The 18,038-nt window shown below is 33.6% G+C and overlaps 8 protein-coding genes across 8 annotated transcripts; 3 read left to right on the top strand and 5 right to left on the bottom strand.

The window, feature by feature from the left end:
• Window positions 1-696: 696 nt before the first annotated feature.
• On the top strand, window positions 697-4,530 carry Kpol_1032p75 (uncharacterized protein; the record flags this gene model as incomplete). Its single annotated transcript, XM_001646287.1, has 1 exon — window positions 697-4,530. The coding sequence occupies one exon, from the start codon at window positions 697-699 to the stop codon at window positions 4,528-4,530; it is 3,834 nt and encodes a 1,277-aa protein (XP_001646337.1).
• A 408-nt stretch (window positions 4,531-4,938) lies between these two features.
• Window positions 4,939-6,270, bottom strand: UBX3 (clathrin-mediated endocytosis regulator UBX3; the record flags this gene model as incomplete). The annotated part of the gene is made up of 1 exon (XM_001646286.1): window positions 4,939-6,270. The coding sequence occupies one exon, from the start codon at window positions 6,268-6,270 to the stop codon at window positions 4,939-4,941; it is 1,332 nt and encodes a 443-aa protein (XP_001646336.1).
• A 507-nt stretch (window positions 6,271-6,777) lies between these two features.
• RIM13 (Rim13p) lies at window positions 6,778-8,928 on the top strand (the record flags this gene model as incomplete). The annotated part of the gene is made up of 1 exon (XM_001646285.1): window positions 6,778-8,928. The coding sequence occupies one exon, from the start codon at window positions 6,778-6,780 to the stop codon at window positions 8,926-8,928; it is 2,151 nt and encodes a 716-aa protein (XP_001646335.1).
• A 195-nt stretch (window positions 8,929-9,123) lies between these two features.
• NUR1 (Nur1p) lies at window positions 9,124-10,329 on the top strand (the record flags this gene model as incomplete). The annotated part of the gene is made up of 1 exon (XM_001646284.1): window positions 9,124-10,329. The coding sequence occupies one exon, from the start codon at window positions 9,124-9,126 to the stop codon at window positions 10,327-10,329; it is 1,206 nt and encodes a 401-aa protein (XP_001646334.1).
• A 141-nt stretch (window positions 10,330-10,470) lies between these two features.
• YIM1 (Yim1p) lies at window positions 10,471-11,559 on the bottom strand (the record flags this gene model as incomplete). The annotated part of the gene is made up of 1 exon (XM_001646283.1): window positions 10,471-11,559. One exon carries the CDS (start codon window positions 11,557-11,559, stop codon window positions 10,471-10,473), a length of 1,089 nt encoding a protein of 362 aa, XP_001646333.1.
• Window positions 11,560-12,628: 1,069 nt separating this feature from the next.
• LDO16 (Ldo16p) lies at window positions 12,629-13,117 on the bottom strand (the record flags this gene model as incomplete). Its single annotated transcript, XM_001646282.1, has 1 exon — window positions 12,629-13,117. The coding sequence occupies one exon, from the start codon at window positions 13,115-13,117 to the stop codon at window positions 12,629-12,631; it is 489 nt and encodes a 162-aa protein (XP_001646332.1).
• Window positions 13,118-14,907: 1,790 nt separating this feature from the next.
• Kpol_1032p67 (uncharacterized protein) lies at window positions 14,908-15,786 on the bottom strand (the record flags this gene model as incomplete). The annotated part of the gene is made up of 1 exon (XM_001646281.1): window positions 14,908-15,786. The coding sequence occupies one exon, from the start codon at window positions 15,784-15,786 to the stop codon at window positions 14,908-14,910; it is 879 nt and encodes a 292-aa protein (XP_001646331.1).
• Window positions 15,787-16,513: 727 nt separating this feature from the next.
• On the bottom strand, window positions 16,514-17,179 carry Kpol_1032p66 (uncharacterized protein; the record flags this gene model as incomplete). Its single annotated transcript, XM_001646280.1, has 1 exon — window positions 16,514-17,179. One exon carries the CDS (start codon window positions 17,177-17,179, stop codon window positions 16,514-16,516), a length of 666 nt encoding a protein of 221 aa, XP_001646330.1.
• Between the last annotated feature and the right edge of the window lie 859 nt (window positions 17,180-18,038).

Genomic DNA, 18,038 nt, shown 5'->3' with positions numbered 1-18,038 from the left:
ATCTACATCTACATAATAAAATTTTTTTTTTTTCACTTCCAACTGCTACTACAAGAGATGAACCCACTTGACTGCTTATAAGCAGCTCTCTTTCTCTACTCAATCTGGCATTATAGCGTTACAGTCAGTTACTGGTAACTTTGCTACTTTCCCACTTTCCCACTCTCCCCCCATACCATACGTACCCTTGCCAATGGACCATTCCCATCCTTCTGGTTCTTTTCTTTTAAACCTTTCTCTGCTCTTCTATAAATTTTTCACTTTGTTTCTTACACGTATGGCCTATTTCTCTCTATACCTCTCTCTCTTGCTTGATATTGAAAAATTATACCTGAACTCGTTGAGAACATCTCAATCTCAAGAATCTACACTATTACCACTTTTATGTATATATATATAAATGTAAATGCACTTCAACCTAATTATAAAAGTTTAACTATATATATATTACTTTGCGTATACCTACCAATCTCTCTCGATACCGATTTCTTCCATCTCTCTTCCTCTTCACTCTTCCTAGACAGATAATAATCATTTTAATAATCTCTATTCTGCTCCTACTCCCAATACACAACTTCAACACACTCACATTTTCCATCATCTCTACTTTCCTACATCCCTTTCATATCCAACTACTATTATAAATCCCTTTTTAACTTTTATCCCAATTATAAAGATAATACACATACAACTGATATGTCAAAAGTTAAGAAGGACACTCCCACTGCAGTGTCTCCCACTATCCATTCAGAGACTGAAGGTCATTTCATCACTGAAAAGGGTCCTGTAAGACAATACGTCTCTTTTGAAACCCCAGATGACGTCTCAACTTTAAGAACCTCCACTACTTGGAGGGAATGGTTCCTAATCATCTGCTTAACTTTATTCACTGTCTCCATAAGATGCCAAAATTTGGAATGGCCAAACTCTGTTGTATTCGATGAAGTACATTTCGGTGGGTTTGCTGCCAAATATATTAAAAGAGAATTCTTCTTCGATGTCCATCCTCCTTTGGCTAAGATGTTATTCGCTTTAGTCGGTGCTCTAGCTGGCTTCAAAGGTGATTTCAAATTCGAAAACATTGGTATCGACTTCCCTGACACAACACCTTACTATATAATGAGATTATTCGCCGCTTCTTCAGGTACTTTGACTGTTTTGCTAATGTATTTCACTTTACGTGCTTCAGGTGTCAGAATTTGGATAGCAATCCTATCTTCTCTATGTTTTGCTGTAGAGAATTCCTTCGTCACCATTTCTCGTTACATCTTATTAGATGCCCCATTAATCTTCTTCATTGCTTTGACTACTTTTGCATTCAAGAGATACGAATTATACAAGACTAATTCAAAGAAGAGCTTGGCTTACTTATTGTTAACTGGTGTTTCATTAGGTTTGGCTGCCTCTTCCAAATGGGTAGGTCTATTCACTGTCGCTTGGGTCGGCGTCGTTTGTATCTTTAGATTATGGTTCATGATTGGTGATTTGAAACAAAAGTCCTGTACTATCGTCAAGACCGCTGCATTCAAATTCACTTTCTTATTGATCGTACCAACTATCTTATATGTCATCTTCTTCGCCATCCATTTGGACAGATTAGATCATTTCACCGAAGGTGCTGGTATGATGTCTTCTGAATTCCAAGCTTCTTTAATCGGTAATAGAGTCCCTGAAAATATTACTGCTGAAGTCGGTGTAGGATCTTTGGTTAGTTTCCGTCATTTAGGTACCCAAGGTGGCTACTTGCACTCTCACGACCATCCATACCCTACTGGTTCACAACAACAACAAGTTAGTTTGTACGGTCATGCTGATGCTAACAACTTGTGGTTAATCGAATTATATGATGAACCAAACACTATTGTCACTTCTTTCAAAAACTTAACTGATAATACTAAAATCAGAATCAAACACTACAACTCTAGACGTAGATTACATTCTCACGATCACAAGGCTCCTGTTTCTGAGTTTAGTGATTGGCAAAAAGAAGTCTCCTGTTATGGTGATGACAGTTTCGAAGGTGATCCAAACGATGACTGGATTATTGAAATTGACAAGAAAGCTTCAGCTCCTGGTGAAGCCCAAGAACATGTAAGAGCTATTGAAACTAAGTTTAGATTAAGACACGCTATGACCGGTTGTTTATTGTTCTCACACCCTGTTCGTTATCCAGAATGGGGTTATGAACAACAAGAAGTCACATGTGCGGCATCTGGTGTAGATCATTTAACACTTTGGTCCATTGAATCCAACGAAAACCCAACTTTACCAGATGACGCTGAACTAGTATCTTACGTTCCTGCCACTTTCTGGAAAAAATTTGTCGAAATGCACAAACAAATGTGGGATGTCAACAAAGATTTAACTGCTCCACATCCATTCGAATCTTTCCCAGATCAATGGCCATTCTTAAGTCGTGGTTTAGGTTACTGGCACGGTCACCATAGACAAGTATACATGTTAGGTAATGCTATCTTATGGTGGGCTGTTTCTTTATTCATTGCCATTTTTGCATTGACTTGTATCATCGAATTAGCTTCTTGGCAATTAGGTGGTCCAGTTCCAACTGATCCAAGTGTTGTTAATTTCCATGTTCAAGTAATCTATTACTTATTCGGTTTCTTAGCTCATTATATTCCATCATTTTTAATGGTTCGTCAAATGTTTTTACATCATTACTTACCTGCTTATTATTTCGGTATTTTGGCTTTTGCTCACGCTTTGGATATTGTCGTATCCTACATTTTCAAAAACAAAAGAAATGTTGGTTATATAATTGTTGTCGCTTTTTTTGCCACATGTTATCAATTCTACAAGTCTCACAGTCCAATTATCTATGGTACTGAATGGACTGTTGATTTATGTAAAAAATCTCAATGGTTAGATGGCTGGGATTATCCATGTCCAGCCTACTTAGAAGATTATGCTTCATATGAAAACTATACCATCACTCCAAACACTTTGGGTAATATTCCAATGGAAGGACAACAACAACAACTTGACGGCCAACCTGGTGGACCATATGGTCAATATCCTCAAGATGTTCAACCAGTTAATGAAAACTTTGATGATATTATGAACAATGGCATGGAGAAAAAATTTGTTGATCAAAATGGTAACGTATTGAGCCCAGAAGAAGTCAAAAGATTGATGCAACAAGAAGGTGCTAGTATCATTGGTTCCCAACAGGTTCAAAAGGGTAGAGGTCATACTGGAGATTACAATGCTAATCAACAAGGTTATAACCAAGCTTACCAAAACTACGAAAGAGACCAAGGCGCACCACCACCACAGCAACAACAACAATATGCTCAAGGCCAACAACAGCAACAACAATATGCCCAAGGTCAATATTCTCAAGGCATGGAACCAGTTAGTGATGATTTCGAAGCTATCATGAATAATGGTTTGCAAAAACAATTTGTTGATCAAAATGGTAATACTTTGAGCCCAGAGGAAGTCAGAAGATTGATGCAACAAGAAGGTGCTAGTATCATTGGTTCCAAACAAGTTCAAAAGGCCAAAGGTCAAACTGGAGATTACAACGCTAATCAACAGGGTTATAACCAAGCTTACCAAAACTACCAAAGAGACCAAGGCGCACCACCACCACAGCAACAACAACAATATGCTCAAGGCCAACACCAGCAACAACAACAACAACAACAGTATGCCCAACCTCAATATGGTCAAGATGTTAAACCAGTTAGTGAGAATTTTGAAGATATTATGAACAACGGTATGGACAAACAATTTGTTGATCAAAATGGTAATGTATTGAGCCCAGAAGAAGTCAGAAGATTGATGCAACAAGAAGGTGCTAGTATCATTGGTTCTAAACAGGTTACCAAGGGTAGAGGCCAGACTGGTGGTGGTTTTGCTACAAACAACGGTGTTAACCAAGAATTAAAGAATTATAAACAGCAATACCAACAACAGCAGCAACAAGGTCAACCACCACAACAAGGTCAACCACAGCAACAAGGTCAACCACCACAACAAGGTCAACCACCACAACAAGGTCAACCACAGCAACAAGGTCAACCACAGCAACAAGGTCAACCACCACAACAAGGTCAACAGCAATATTATACCACCGAAGTTGTCGAACACGGTGTCGGTGAGGTTGTTGACAGACCTCCAATGGATGAGAAGGAAAAGAAGTTGGCTAAACAAAGAGTTAGAGAACTAGATCAAATTCTAAAACAAGGTGGTCCAATGAATTTCCTAGATCAACATGGTAATGTTATAGATCCAGAAGAAGTAAGAAGAATTATGATGGAAGATGGTGGTAGTATCGCAAGTATGGAAAGGGTGTTAACAACTGGTCCAACAGCTGGCTGGAACCCAAGAAGTGATCCTGCCATTGATGAAAGACTAAAGGAATTCGATGATTTGCTAGATGAAGATGCTGAAAATAAGAGCTTTGTCGATGACCAAGGTAATCCTTTGAGACCAGCAGAAGTTAGAAGATTAATGAAACAAAATGGTGCTCGTATTACCAGAGTTGAAAGAACCACATATGCTTAATCTTACTAATATCTTCTAAATAACTGGATATTGATATTAATGTATATTAACTTTTACTTTTGTTTTTACTATTTGTTCATATAATGATACGACGCCTGTTTTCATTTGATATGAAACATCAGAAATGTATCTATGATATACATATATATATGTACGTATGTATACCTAAAATTATATATAGAAATGCTAATATAATAGAATGTGTAATAAAATTCCATTACAGTTTTAATCAAAATGTCTTACCCTACAAGTATTTAACATCGAAACTTTATGAATCTTGTCTGATCAAGCATGTAAAATAGTTTATACCTCATTATACAGCACTCTCCATATTCATATTCATATACGGTTAATGAATGGATTTGGACTACTTTTGAACAGTGTATTACGACAAATCCAACATAGTCATCAGTCTATATTTTCTACAACAATATTACCGGATGGATAAATACTATTCTCTTCTAGTATACGAGTGGTGAGTTGTAGTTCTTTTCTAGGTGCAGCAGACCACAAAGCAAATCCATAATGATGTTCATATCCAACCGGTGGAGAACTCAAAGTCGTTTCATGCGAACTTCCCAGGAAATCACTTTGATACAACTCAACAAATGCGTATATTTCTTCAATTCCCAAATCAGAATTAAACTTTCTGACAATTCTATCACCATTTGGCAATCTTATTGCTACCCTACATACATTTGTATTTGTAGTTGGTTCTGGCCTTAGCTCATTCTTTCTCCATAGTAACCATTTTTTTCTTTGCACTTCTCTTGTTTGTTGTCTGGCTTCATTATCTAAACTTTGTTGTCTGGCTAGTGCAGCTTCCTGATCTCGTCTCAGAGATTCCTGATATCTATAATCTTGTTGCTCTCTGATAATTCTTTGTAATTCTAAGTTCTGTTTCTGCTGCCTTAATTGTATTAATTTCGGGTTTTCCTTGGCTAATATAGCATTTAGCACATTATTATCATAATTTTCAATATAACCTTCTAATCTGAAGATAAGTTCAACTTTTGAAGAACCATTCAATGACAGTACCCCCAAGAAGGGGAATTCTTTCACTTTCAATGCATTAGCTACTTGTAAACCTTCGGAAGTAGTCACATCACCAAACCAGGTTAAGCATTGGTAATTTTTTATAGTTGAAATAAATTGTTCAGTGCACATTATCTGATTTATATATTGGGTACTGTTCGACAGTAAATGATCATGAAGATAAATCACAGCAAATTTACACTGTTCTGTACACATTTCTAATAATTCTGTATAGCCATCTTGAACTATTAACGAGGATAACGAAGAATTATTATCCAAGTTATATATGGATCCAAAATTATAAGTAACATTGTTCTCAACATTACTAGCCACAGGGTGTCTATTAACCTCCGACTCATTACTAATCTTTTCCAATAGATAACTCATGCTGGTATTACGATCAAGTAATCTCTTATGTTTCTTCTGATAAAATCCACTCAAAATATGCAATGGTTTCAAAAATGTCACCAATTCAATCAGAATCTTAAAGAAATAATACAGGATAGCAATAGGAATCCTAACAAATATGCCAATAAAAGAACTTCTTCGTTGATTATCATTTCCAGGATCCTCACCTTGTAATCTATTTGAATCATTAGCCCCTCCTGCTCTTGCTCCTCCAGCAGCAATATCTTCGTTAAAGGAACCTGGAATTTGAGAACCTATTGTCTCATTATTTTCAATTAATTGACGAAATAAATTCATTAGAGAAGTCTTAGCTGATCTAAGGTACCTTTAATCCAATCCAATTCAACCAAAAAAGTGACTGTTGCTCAAGTATTTATCTTTCTCCTGCAGCCCAAAATTACGAACTATTTGAATGGACAAGTCCCAAAACAATAATAGCAACAACAACAACAAACTGAACAGACGAGTTTTACCTTAACCTGACCCTTTTATAACCAATTTCAGCTTGTCTTGAAGGGTTAGTTCTTTGTTTCTAAAAAGTTTCAATATTTAAACTAAAGAACCTTTAAATATCAGAATTTATTATATAACGAACTTATATAAAAATAATCTCATATCGATCTCTAACTAAAGAGATGCCTTTTCACTGATGTTGATTGGAAGACAACGATAGAAGTGATTAATTGATAGTTTGCTTATATATTTGGATCTAAATCTGTATTCTGATGCATTGGTTTTTGTAGTGTCTTGAAATTGGGTTTAAATTTGAAGGATATTGATTGAGATTGAGAGGTAAAGTTAGCGATGAGGTTAGAAGATTGGGAATTAATTAATAAGTTAAGGTCTGAAATATACTTAGGAAAGTCTAATAAATGGATTGAAGATTCGCTGAAGTTATTGGGAACTAAATCGCAGTTGTGTGATGATTCTAGTTTTAAAACTGCCATAGAGACGTTAAATGATGATTTCAAGAATTTGTCAGCCAAACAAAAATTGCTGTGGTTAACTTCAAGAATAGGTAATTGCTTCTATCCTCCTTTAGATGTAGATGTTGCGGGCCCAATTTGCTGGTCTAATGAACTGGTTTGTCCATTGGTAGATCTAGAAGTTGCATCGAAATATACTGAACGAGAGATGTTGACTCCAGATAATGAAGGATCCGTCGAACAATGTCACGATATAGAGGATTGTTCTTTAGTCTCTTCTTTAATCAATATTTCAATGAGAGATATCGAATTACCCAAGATTAAACAGGTCAACGACAACATTTATCATTTGAATATGTTCTTCAATGGCTCATTAAATAGATTGGTGTCTGTAGATATCAGTAAGATACCTTCTACCAAAGAAGGTAAGCAGTTGTCTATATCCAGTGATAATTGGAGGTCAAAAATCGCAGAGGCTGCCTATTTGCTGACATTTACAGGATCTTATGGGACCAAAGGTTCAAATACAGCTATAGATACATCTAGATTAACAGGTTATTTCCCAGAGATTGCTAACCTTCAAATGTATTCAATAGACACTATTATTAAATATTTTAATTCAGAGGTATGTTTACTTGCCCTTGGTACCGGTAGTGACTTAGGGAAAAATGAAAAGAATCTGATTAAAAACCATGATTATCCAGTGGTTGATATTGATAAAAATTCTAGGCGTCTATTCTTGAGAGATCCTCTAGATAGAAATAGTCGTATTGAAATTGATGAGAATGATTTCCAGACATATTTTCAACAGTTATATTTAAATTGGGATACCTCTAAGTTATTTAAATATAACCAGTCATTGACCTTTGTATATAAGAGTGATTCCTGTAATCAATTCATGACTATATTTGATAAACCATTATTCAAAGTAGAAAACAGGAGTTCCACAACTGAAACAGCATGGATACTACTGGAAAACCACCTGACAGCTGGCAATGAGGATTCAACAGAAACTATCTCATATTTACAAGAGATACCCGAAAACATTCTAAATTATATCATCGAACCACCTATTGGTGCTTATAATGTTGGTCTACAACTAATTAAACTAGAAATTCCGCCAAATTCTGACAAGAAATTTTTCTGTCATTCATCAAATAATGCCACCTTGACATTGCACATACGTTCAATATCCAAACATATTACAGTCAAAAAGTTCTCCAATAGTCTATTGAGAAGTCAAATCCAATATGAGCTTACTGCAACAGATGTTGGAAGATTAAACAAACTATACAATAACTATTATCTAAATCCAACATTTCAGTTATTGATCAATTCCAATGAAAATACTCAAAAGTTCATTAATATCCAATTATTATCTGGGAACCCAAATAATTTGTTGAACTTTCAGGTATACGCATATGATGATTATGAATTAATAAAGCCAATTATGCCAGATAGTCATTATGAGCATCAAAGATATTCAAAGGAATTTGTTCCTTTGTTCAGCAACAAACTATACAAAATCGTATGCTCAACTTATCAAAGATCAATATGTGACAATTTCTCATTAAATGCATTATTCTCCAACCCAATTGATAACAATTCTAATGACGTTTCTAAAACAATCGAATTGAAACAAGTGTACACAGAGTATGGTGAAATGCCATTTCAAAATTCGTTAGAATCTTCATGGTCATCTAAATCAACTAGAAAAAAGATTAAGATAACCTCAATGACAAAGACTAAAGTATTTATTCGATTTATCCCACAGTCTGAATCCAGAACTTGTAGATTCAGGTTTAACATTTTTGACAGCGTCACTCATGAATTGTTTCATGAAGAGCATGAATTCATCAAGATTCCTATAGGTGGGAAGGTGATCCCAGATTTAGATATATTAGAGAACTCAAGTTCAATTGTTCTAATGGAAAAAGACGATGATAGATCTTCAAAGGACATCGATGAAGCATTGAAGTTCAATCTGCTGATAAGTTCCAATAAGAAGGTCTTTATATACGAACTTTAAGAATAAGAGATTTAAATTGAACCAAAACCTTTAAATTCCAATAATTTGAATACTTTAAAGCTTTTGATAGTACATCTACAAAGGAGTTCGATATTCAGGATACTTGTGCGTTCCAATACTTGCGAATCCAGTTATAAAACTGAGGCTGAGCTGTTTGGTTTTGGGTAGTTTAATCTAACTTTGCTTGATTACTCTATGAATGGTTTAGACGATGAGAATCAGATCGATGAGCGGGACCACTATACAGATGATGGGGATTATGAAATTGATATTGATTCTATGAACATGTTTAAGTCATTGTACTACGAGATGATGGCCTATTTCTCTGATTTGCAAATGCATTTGGGCGAACATTTGATGGCTATTGATTGGGATATGAAATGCAAATCGATTGCCGAACCTGTGGGAAATTGTTTAACTGCATTATTTTATATTATCAGATTATTACAAGACACGCTGCTATCTAATTATAAGGATGTCTACGTATCTACAGAAGCATTTGATCTAAGCAAGTCAACTACATTGCAGGAATTCCCATTTTTAATACGATTTGTGGAAGTCTCTAAAACTAAAAATTTACAAAATGCTAAGTATATTAAAAAGAAGACTTTTATGTTTTACTTCGACAAATTGCTTTTATTTTTAATGATTTTAATTCTTTCAACAAATGCATATATTTCCTGGACTTTCATTTGGAGAAATTTCAAAACTTATTCATTATTATACGTCGTTGATCGACCAAACTCCAAAAATGTTACAAAATGTTCACGAACTGATCTGGATCAGTCATATATGGAAAACGTTTCTTATGGTTCATACTGGACAATGTTGTCCTATTATATTCGTAATTTTAGAAAGAAAGATGACTTAGAAGATGAAATTACCACTGTGAAACAAAAAACTCCAAATGTAAATGAAAAAGATTACTATTATCAGTTAAAAAAATGGTCACCATCAAAGTTCTTAACCTCATTATTCTGCTCATTTTCTCCTACATGTCTAGTATTTTTGATATTGTCAGATGTTTCATTTACAACATCAATTGCGGTTATATTACATCAATTTATATTTAAGTACGTGGTATTTGAAGGATACGAATCAAGGATAAATGACGAATCAATTATCCATAGTGCAATGATATCAGAAATAAATCAAAAATTTGTAGAACCTAGATTATCTAAGAAGGTACAAGATGCTAAAATCGATGCGACGCCTGAAGGTAAGGTTTATAGAACAGAATTTTTCCCATCACTAACCAATTGCAAATCCAATTTGTTTAATAGACACGACTTAAAGGGCAGAAGTATCACGGAATCTTATAATGATAGAATTAAAGAATTTGAAATCGTTACCAATACAAATAATGAAACTCATAATGTCATAAAAGTAGTCAAGAAATAAATAAATATTTAAATATGAATATTTTTCTTGTTTCATTAAATTATATATATATATAAGAATAAAAGAATATAACCAGTCCTACAAATAAACGAATAAATAATATTTCATAATATAATTTGCTAATATTGACAGATATCAAGATTATTTGACCTTAATAACAATCTTACCCTTAGCTCTGTTAGATAACAATCTTTCGACAGCATCCTGATATTGTTCGAAATCATAAACGGAGTCGATTTGTGGTTTGTAAGTACCCTTTTGGATCATTTTAGCACCTAATTCCATGTAGTCAGAAGCACTTGGGACCATTGTAAAAGAGTAATTATAATTTTTGAAAGGGTTAAATCTTCTAATTAAACCACAAATGTTAATTGCTTTTAACAATTCGATCTTTCTGTAGTTAAATTTGTTATCACCAACGATAGTCAAATAGTGACCATTTTTAGTTTTTGATTTCATAATTTCATTTATGAATGGGAAGAATTCATTAGAACCACAACAATCAGCGATTAAGTCAAATTTTTCTCCATGCAACTCATTCTTAACATAATCTCTAATATGTTGTGCAGCTGATTTACTTGTATCATTATAAGGAACCAAATGATCAAAACCTACTGTTTCTTTATTGTATTGGATAGAACCCTCAGAACAAGTACCTACAACAGTGCCGATTTTCAATTCATTCTTTGCAATTTTCAATAATGCATTACCTACAGAAGTGGATGCACCCAATACTAGAACTTTTGAATCAGGACCTAAATTCTGTTTCTTTTCAGTTAACAGAGTATGAGCGGTACCAAAAATCAAAGGCCAACCAGCATTTTGAATAAAAGCATCGTCATCAGTTTGCCCTTCTAATTTCTTAAAGTGAGCAATTGATAGTTGCTTAGAAGGATCTAAAATCAAATAATTTGAAACAGAACCTCTTGCTCTATATAAAAAATCTTCGTACATACCATTGACCAAATCACCGACTTTAAATCCTTTAACTGACTTACCGGCTTTAACAACTACACCAGAATAATCTTTACCTAAAACCTTTTTCTTACGACCAGAAATTGATGGGTAACTCAAGGCATGCAATAAGATATCAATTGGGTTTAAAGCAGCTGCATGGACTTCAACTACGATTTCACTATCTTTGTAACATCTATCCAAATCAATTTCTTCAGAAGTGATGGTCAAAGGGGTAGTACGGTTAATATAGGTAACCGAATTATGAGCAACCATTGTATTTATTTTATTATTATTCAAATATCTATACCAATCAATGGATATTTTATTGATATCTAATAAATTGTAACAATGAGTATCACTCCAATTAGTCTATTCAATTGGTTAATTCGAGTAGTACCTTTAAATATCCCACATTTATTTTTTCAAAGTTCAATTGTATTATTAATCGACTGCCTGGTTAATTCCATGATACGGTTAAGGTATTCACTGAAACTCAATACCCATGGAAATAAAAAAAACAAAATAAAATTGCGTCTTTCTTCACACATTTTCCAAAATGTTGTTATTTTTCTTTCTAATCAATTTTACTTCTTCTTGCGATAGACATTTAGAAGGTAATGCGGGAGAAACGAAGGTCGAGTGAGCAGTGAAGTATTATTGTATTGAACTTTAATCGAAGCTGAAATAAAACAAAAAAATATCATCGAAAATTCTAGAAGACCCCTTTAGGGCTAGAAAGAATTTAGATGTTCTGTATTTTTTTCATTGGGTTCGATTAGCTGTGTAGAGAAGGTATGGTATGAAATGGAATGGATGAAATTGAGTTGGATTGATTAGTAATATAATTTTTTCTGAGGTTGTATATTCACATGCTGAGGCTTGTATACTCACATACTGTCATATACGTTCATATAACGTAATGGTTAAATCGCAAAGCTCTAACATGGGCGATATGGGATGTATGGTAAATGGTATCAGGATTAAGAGTATTCTTAACACCAGTCTTTATTCTTCTTGTATCTTATTTTAAATAAATCAAATTAAAGGAAAGGTTTTGGTCTTGGGGGAGTGGGGAGTTGGGAGGAGGGGAAATATTCTTTAATAAAATATAATAATTCATTGCGGTCATTAATAGCTATATATATGCGAAACTAAGAGTACATATACTTGGTCCTCATAGTTTAAAATATTGATCATTATCATCAAAAGGAATATTAGAAAATAGAGGTAATTGATTGTTAATAAAATTTGGATTGTAATGGATGATGATGGGGTAAATAATAACAATTATTGTAACAAACAAATAAAGATAAAAAATAATATGAGACAGTAAATTAATAAGTTAATTAGTTGCGATTTTTGAATCGGCACGAGTCTCTAAAGATCTTGCAATTGCGCTTGTAACGCTATTATTTGTATCTAAGGGCACATCGATACCTCTTGTAGTGCTTGTTACTATATTATCATTGTTAGTTAAATTGTTATTATTGATATTTGTATTGAACGAATTTTTCAATTTTGATTGAATTTGACTATGTCTTTTTTTAGTCTGTTGTAATAACGGTACATCGACATTTTTTTCACTTTCATTACCATTAGTAAAACTTGACATTTTAGCTAGAATAAATTTTAATCTTTTATCGACCTTGATGTAAATAGTTTGAGCGGATTTAAAAGTTACATTACTTAGAAATCCAAAGATGACCACACCGCTAGCGAATGCAAACGAGGCGCCTAGCAGAGGTACGATGAACAAAGAAGAGGTCAGGCCGATTGAAACGAATAATAAAAGGTAAATGAAGAAATAAACAGTTGAGAATGAGACAATCATTGAAATGAAAATAATAATCGGTGAAAATATACCAAAAGTAAAAGATATAACAAAAAGAGTTTGTAAAGGTTTGTCGTTAAACCTTTGATTTAGACCAGTATAAGATTGCTTGATTAATTTGCCACCAAATAAAAATGATGGGATGATATGATTTGAAGCAATATTACTTACACCAGAGTATACGTCTTCTCCAACTATATCGCTATAATAATAGTTCCAAATGAGAAATTCAAAATAAATAAATAGATAGATAAATTAATGAATCTGAATTGAACCCAAAATGAAGATGAAGATGAAAATGAAAATGAAAACCAAAACTAAAATGACAATGACAATGACAATGACAATGAAAGTATAAACAAAACTCCACAGATTAACTGAAAGAACCCCACTGAATAGACAACCAAATAATCAATCAATGAATCACAATAATATGTGGAAACTGATGAATCTTTCTAAGGACAATAAAAGAAACCCCAGGACAACTAACTAGTGTTTATATATGTATATATAAATATATATGTGTATATGCGTTTGAGTGTGAATGTGAGTGTGAGTGTACGTATATGTATATATATATGTAGTAAATGCAAAATCTATACAAAATAATATAATGTAATATGATGAAGTATGTCCAACTCTCCTCCGATAACCAAAAATGTAATTTTTATTTTAGAAATGCTTGATAGAGGTGTTGTCGTTAATTTTTGTTCAATTAATCTATCTGAGCTTCCTTTCCTTTCCTTTCACAGACTCAATATTTACAGAACAGATAGAGAGACACGTCAAATTCCCCACTAAATAGTTCCCAATAATTAAAAAGAATACAAAACAAAGCAAAACAAAGCAAAACAAAACAGAATGAGATCTGTGGATTGAAAGTCATCTCCATTTATTCAGATCCAGTCACCCTTTTTATACTTTTCCATCTTCCTTTTCCCGTATACTCCATTTGGTATTCAACGATTTTTGTGTCCTTTTACCACAAAAAAGAAGGGCCACACACATTATTGGGATTTTGACCACAAAAACCACAAAAACCACAAAAAAAGGGTAAAAAAAAGGAAAAACTCCGATCATTTTGTTTCTTTTTCCTCTTCTTCTTCTTCTTCTTCTTCTTCTTCTTCTTCTTCTTCTTTAGGATGTATAACTTCACATCACCTCTGACGGAAAAGGGTAAAAACAGCAGAAACACAAACACCCAAGAGATCCCATCATCCCATCATCCCCTAACAATCCCCACCTCATCTCGTCTCACCCCAGATTTGATATTTTCGTGTTTCATTCCGCTGACACTCACATGACACACCAATGTCATAATTCTCGTATTTTTTTTGTTTTTGCTTTTGCTTTTGCTTTTGATCTAATATAACAACTGTTATAGAATATCTCATCTCATCTCATCTCTTCTCATCATATCAACTACACTAGTTTGTATAATACAAATACAAATAAAAATAAAAATAAAAATGCAAATACATAACACTCACTTACTCATCCACATACTCTCTCTCTGACACACACATATATTTATACATATCTCTGATTATATTCATCTAGAAGTATACTAACTTCAATTTCTTGATATTTGTGATTGTTATCTCATCTTAGCTTTGAATTAATCTGGAATTTGTTTCTCTAATTTGTTTCTCTAACTTCATTTCAGAATTCCAATCCCAATTCATTTTATTTATTTATTTATTTATTTATTCATTCATTTATCAAATTTCGAATAGAGATTCCAATTGTTAGTACCACTGATCTTAATAATAGTTTCTTGATTAATAAAATTAAAAAACATGGAAAAAACATATATGAAATACATACCTCAACATCCCAACTATTCTAGGAAACCAAATTGATATTTGTAATAATGATAAACAAAAATATTCATATGCTGTATTTTGAAATTTTTCAATTTCTTCAAGTACAACAAATAATAAATTCCCCCATATTTCCTTGATTTTCTTCTTAAAATCTGTATAATTACTAGTGTCATTTTTACCATGGTATTCACCACCCTTACGTTCCAACGACGTTGCTACACTATCCAATTTATTATCTATCTGACCACTTGTAAACGTATAACTCAACAACATATCCTGAATATCATGCTCTGTAAATTTACTATCAACCTTATCAAACTTATCTCTAATATGTTGATATTCATCTGGATTCTCATTTATTGGTTCCAAAGTTTGAGGTTGTTCCCTTAAAATAGAGCTGTTATTACTTAAATGATCTTTCTTACTATGTACTACTGAACTCATTGTGATATCAGAATTTTCAATCTCTGTCATCAAATTGCTACTAGTATTGTTATTATTGTTATTATTAATGTTATTATTGTTATTATTATTGTTAATTTCAACGTTATTTGTTCTTTTATTGCTCATGTCTTTTAAACTTGAAAATCTACTATTTTTGCCATTACTTTTATAAACATTAAATGGTACAGTATTAAACTCATCGTTAATTCCTTCTTGATAGCTAACGTTAGTTGATTGGTGATGGTTGACCCCATTTCCAAAACCGGCTGCTGCAATACTAGTATTAGTACCAGTTCCCTCATTACTAACGCCATTATTGTTCTGCATGTTTGATTTTTTTAATGAGCTGAATGATCTGCTACGTCTTTCTTGAACGTTAGTCTTTGACTGCGCAGTCATCCTAGTGTTTTTTTTTTCAATTAGTTAATTAGTCAATTATTATTACCCTTTTGAATCTTGAAGGTATCCTAACAGGCAAATAAAAGAAAACAATTATCTGATATTTCAACAAGCTTCTTTGCAAATGAAACTTCTATCAACTGATGATGCCTCTGCTACAAACCCAAAAAATAAAATAATAGACTTGATAACCAGAAACTTAACAAAAATAATCCAACGCCAGACCGTTGTTGTAACTTGATTCCTTATATACTTAAAATATATAATAAAATTTTACTTAGATATCTAAACAAATATAAAAAAAAAATATTCACTACTAAAACTGCTAGAACTTGCTATGAATTCTAGAATATCCCACACCTCTTTAGAGATATATCTATCTGTTCCTAATCCACCTCTATTCTTTGAAATAAAGGGCAATGCTCAAACTTCTTGTAGATCTCTTTTTCTTTAAAATGATCATATCGTTCCCCTTTTATATAACTCCAGATATTCAAGAAACTGTTGAAACTATCAAGATATGTCAGCCAATAAATGAAAAAAGAGACGACAGTTCGTTGGAATAAAATAAGAGAGGGTATTTCCTGTAATGGGAAGAAGTAGACCTTGTTGTAGAGTTCAGGTTCCAGGGGAATATTGACGTATTTCTTGTTTAGTTTTCCTTATCCTGCCAGTGGAGATATTTGAAAGAGGATGAGGATGAGGATGAGTTTGATGACAGGAACCTTTAAGAACGGTGACAGATCGAGTCTATCGTTTTTAGAACGTTGGGCAGTTCTGATATTGGAACACAGAACCATTCTGTATGATGTTTATTACCGTTGGGATCACATCCAAAACAGTTCGTTAATGCTTTACCGTATTTAGCCCATAGGATGTTGTGAATATTAGCTTCTACTTCTCGAAGTGTCTTGGTTCCCTTCTTGCTGTCGTGGAAGAATCCTCCATCTTTGTATGTAATAAGGTTTGGAGGGATTGGTGGACTTGGTGACTGTATTCGCATCTGTTGTTGAGGTTTCGAATCCTTTAGTTTCATCTTTGTAAATAAGGATATCATTTGTTTCATTGATATCGGCCAAGTTGAGTTTTTGACAGTTGGTTTTGGTTTTGCTTGTAGCATTAGTTTCGTTTGCTTGGCTAATAGTGTTTGGATATTTTCTGGAGTCAGATTGATCACTTCGTGTTTGCACGAACGTTCCCAAGCGTTTAATCGGATTGGAACCTTATTTGTTGTCATACCAATCTTACATAGTATATTTCTATTATTTGACCAGTTTTCAAGTTCCTTGCCTTTGGAAATTTTAGATTCGTCGATGAACAACCATTGCAATTTACTGTCGTTATGATTCTCAGATTCTAACATTACTTCGTACATTTCTTTATAGGTGTACATATAAATGAACCCAGATTTCTTTAGCTGCTGTTGCTGCTGCTGTTGCTGTTGGAATTTTATCTGTTGCGGAAGTAGTCGTGGTTGTTGTTGTTGTTGTTGTTGTTGTTGTTGTTGTTGTTGTTGTTGTTGTTGTTTGTTCTCGTGTTTTTGGTATTGTTCTTTGACCGTGTTCTTATCTTTGATAGAGACACCTTGGGATTTGTGATCATGGCAGTATAGTTGGCCTTGGGTCACAATCCGTTTACATTGAGCGTTTTTCAAGGTCTTGCCTAAGACACCTCATTGATGTGGTCAATGGCACCGAGTGTAAATGGTGTTTGTAATTGAAAAGTCGGATAACTGTAGTCAACTTGAAAGGAAGGCAGAGCTATATTTCTAGAGAGTACAGTATCACATACACAACAATATTTGGCACTCAATTGACTAATAAAGAAGACAAGATGGGCCAGCAAGTGAAGAATCCTCATCTACAACTTAAATATCTATGTTGTTATATGTGTTGAGCTGGCGATGCATCCATATATAACCAGAGATCTTGATCTTGATCTCAATGTTCGTACGACATGATCGTACTTGATGTGACCACCTGTCACCAACAAATACCAAGCAGAACCATTTAACAAAAGACAAGAATTGCTACTACACATTGCCATTGCCAAATTCAAGGTTACATTGTTTGGAATTGAGGTGAATATGTGCCACTGTCACTGTCACTCCATTGCTGTCATCTAACACATTGTACCAACATCACACCATACGAACAATATATCCCATCCTCCTCGCAAACAATACCTGGGAAAGAAACAATTAGAACTCTACTTACAATAACCCAACATGTGTCGCCTTCCCCCCCAACTAG

The sequence above is a fragment of the Vanderwaltozyma polyspora genome, genomic scaffold (assembly GCF_000150035.1).
Source record: "Vanderwaltozyma polyspora DSM 70294 KpolScaffold1032 genomic scaffold, whole genome shotgun sequence".
Lineage (NCBI taxonomy): Eukaryota > Fungi > Ascomycota > Saccharomycetes > Saccharomycetales > Saccharomycetaceae > Vanderwaltozyma > Vanderwaltozyma polyspora.
This window is presented reverse-complemented; position numbering and strand designations above follow the sequence as displayed.